Below are 1,838 nucleotides of genomic sequence, written 5' to 3'. Positions count from 1 at the left end.
ATTGAGTGGCCGGTGGATACAACTCCTAAGGTGACTATGGGGAGGTACCAAAAAATGATGCAGCCCCGAGCCCATCTCATAGAAGGATTTCTTTGACTCTCCTCTAGACTTATAACATAGTGAGTTCAGTACGGGGTGTTCCTTGTTACCACAAGTCATGAATAGAAAGTTTGAGTTGGTTAAGGTGCTATGTTTTGTTTATAGCACCATCACTTCAATGCTTTCTATAACAAACCTTAGGATAATAGAAATGCAGTTTTATTACTTTATTAAAGATTTGTTCGTAAAACAAAACTAATAAATTGAAATTGACTAAGATAAGGGGAACGGGTAGCGTGTTGCCGTGTATTGGTCGCCTTGTCATCCCTGTTGGGTGTGTCCTTGGCGTCTAGCCCCACGGTCCGCCCTCCTGCTAGTTTGAGCATGAATGATCCACTAGCAGGGCCTTGGTGTCTGATCCCGCACCACTGTGTTTTTGTTGCTTCAAGAGGTTGGTCGCAACCTCCGTGTGTTCCTATTCATTGCCGGGAACCTCAGCTTCAGTGTGTTGCAAGTTGGCGACCTATGCTTCGTGGATGTTTTTGGGGTCACTTGAGATGGTGATAATGCCGTTTGGGCCCGGTATCTTGAGCTTCATGTAGGCATAGCAGAGCGTGCCCATGAATTTGACAAATGTCAACCATCCCAACAGCGTGTGGTAGCCTCCCTTGAACGACTCCACTTTGAAATAGAGTTTCTCTGCACATAAGTTTTCTTCTGTACCGAATATCACCTCTAGTGTGATCTGGCCTAACGGCTCATGCTTCTTCCCTGGTACTATACCATGGACATGCGTAGGTGAAGGCCGCATGCTGGTTGTGGGGAGCCCCATCTTCTGCATTGTGCTGGCATACACGATGTTGAGGTCGGATCCGCCGTCCATCAGTACCTTCAAAATTTGGAAGCTGTCGATAATTGGGTCCATGCTACTTGTGATAGTGTTGGGATTTCCTCAGGGAGAAAGGGTGATGTAGTATAGTAGAAGATAGTATTTCCCTCGGTTGAGAACCAAGGTTGAATGAACCAGTAGGAGACACTGATAACCCACAAGTATATGGGATTGTTTGTAGCCTTCTTCGATAAATAAGAGTGTTGAACCCAACGAGGAGCTAAAGGCGGAACAAATATTCCCTCAAGTTCTATCGACCACCGATACAACTCTACGTACACTTGACGTTTGCTTTACTGGAAACAAGTATGAGAATAGTTTATAGGAGTGATGCTAGAACTACTTTGCAAGAACAAAACTAGAAGTACTTTGCAAGATAATAAAAGTTAGGTGTTTAGTAAAAGGGTTTGTGTCAACAAGAAAGTTATTTGTCCCTAGGCAATCGATAACAAGTACCGGTAATCATCCTTGCAACTTTATATGGGGGAGAGGCATGAGCTAACATACTTTCTCTACTTGGATCATATGAACTTATGATTGGAACTCTAGCAAGCATCCGCAACTACTAAAGATCATTAAGGTCGTGAAACCCGACCATAGCATTAAGTATCAAGTCCTCTTTATTCCCATACGTCATACCCCACCTACTCGGGTTTAAGTTTCTGTCACTCTCGCAACCCACCATAAGCGAACCATGAACATATTGCAACACCCTACAGCGGAGCCCCCTCACGTTTGCGCGAGAACGGAGGGCACCATATGTTGGAGATATACCCTAGGTGCAATCATGTATGATGATATTTCCTATGTGTTTATGAATAATGATAGTCCTTGGACATTATCAATGATGTGTATCAGCAAGTACGTGACTTGTTTGTGGGACTATGCATTGTATGATGACTGTCCTAAA

General features: G+C 43.9%; 1 protein-coding gene across 1 annotated transcript; it reads right to left on the bottom strand.

Moving 5' to 3' along the window:
- Nucleotides 1-562: 562 nt before the first annotated feature.
- Nucleotides 563-964, bottom strand: LOC147980061 (uncharacterized). Its single transcript, XM_087515458.1, has one exon. The coding sequence runs from the start codon at nucleotides 962-964 to the stop codon at nucleotides 563-565; it is 402 nt and encodes a 133-aa protein (XP_087371584.1).
- Nucleotides 965-1,838: the final 874 nt, after the last annotated feature.

Source organism: Triticum urartu, chromosome 3A (assembly GCF_056163025.1).
Source record: "Triticum urartu cultivar PI428250 chromosome 3A, HENAU_Tu73, whole genome shotgun sequence".
Classification (NCBI taxonomy): Eukaryota; Viridiplantae; Streptophyta; class Magnoliopsida; order Poales; family Poaceae; genus Triticum; species Triticum urartu.
Note: the sequence above shows the minus strand (reverse complement) of the source record. Positions and strands in the feature narration are given on the sequence as shown.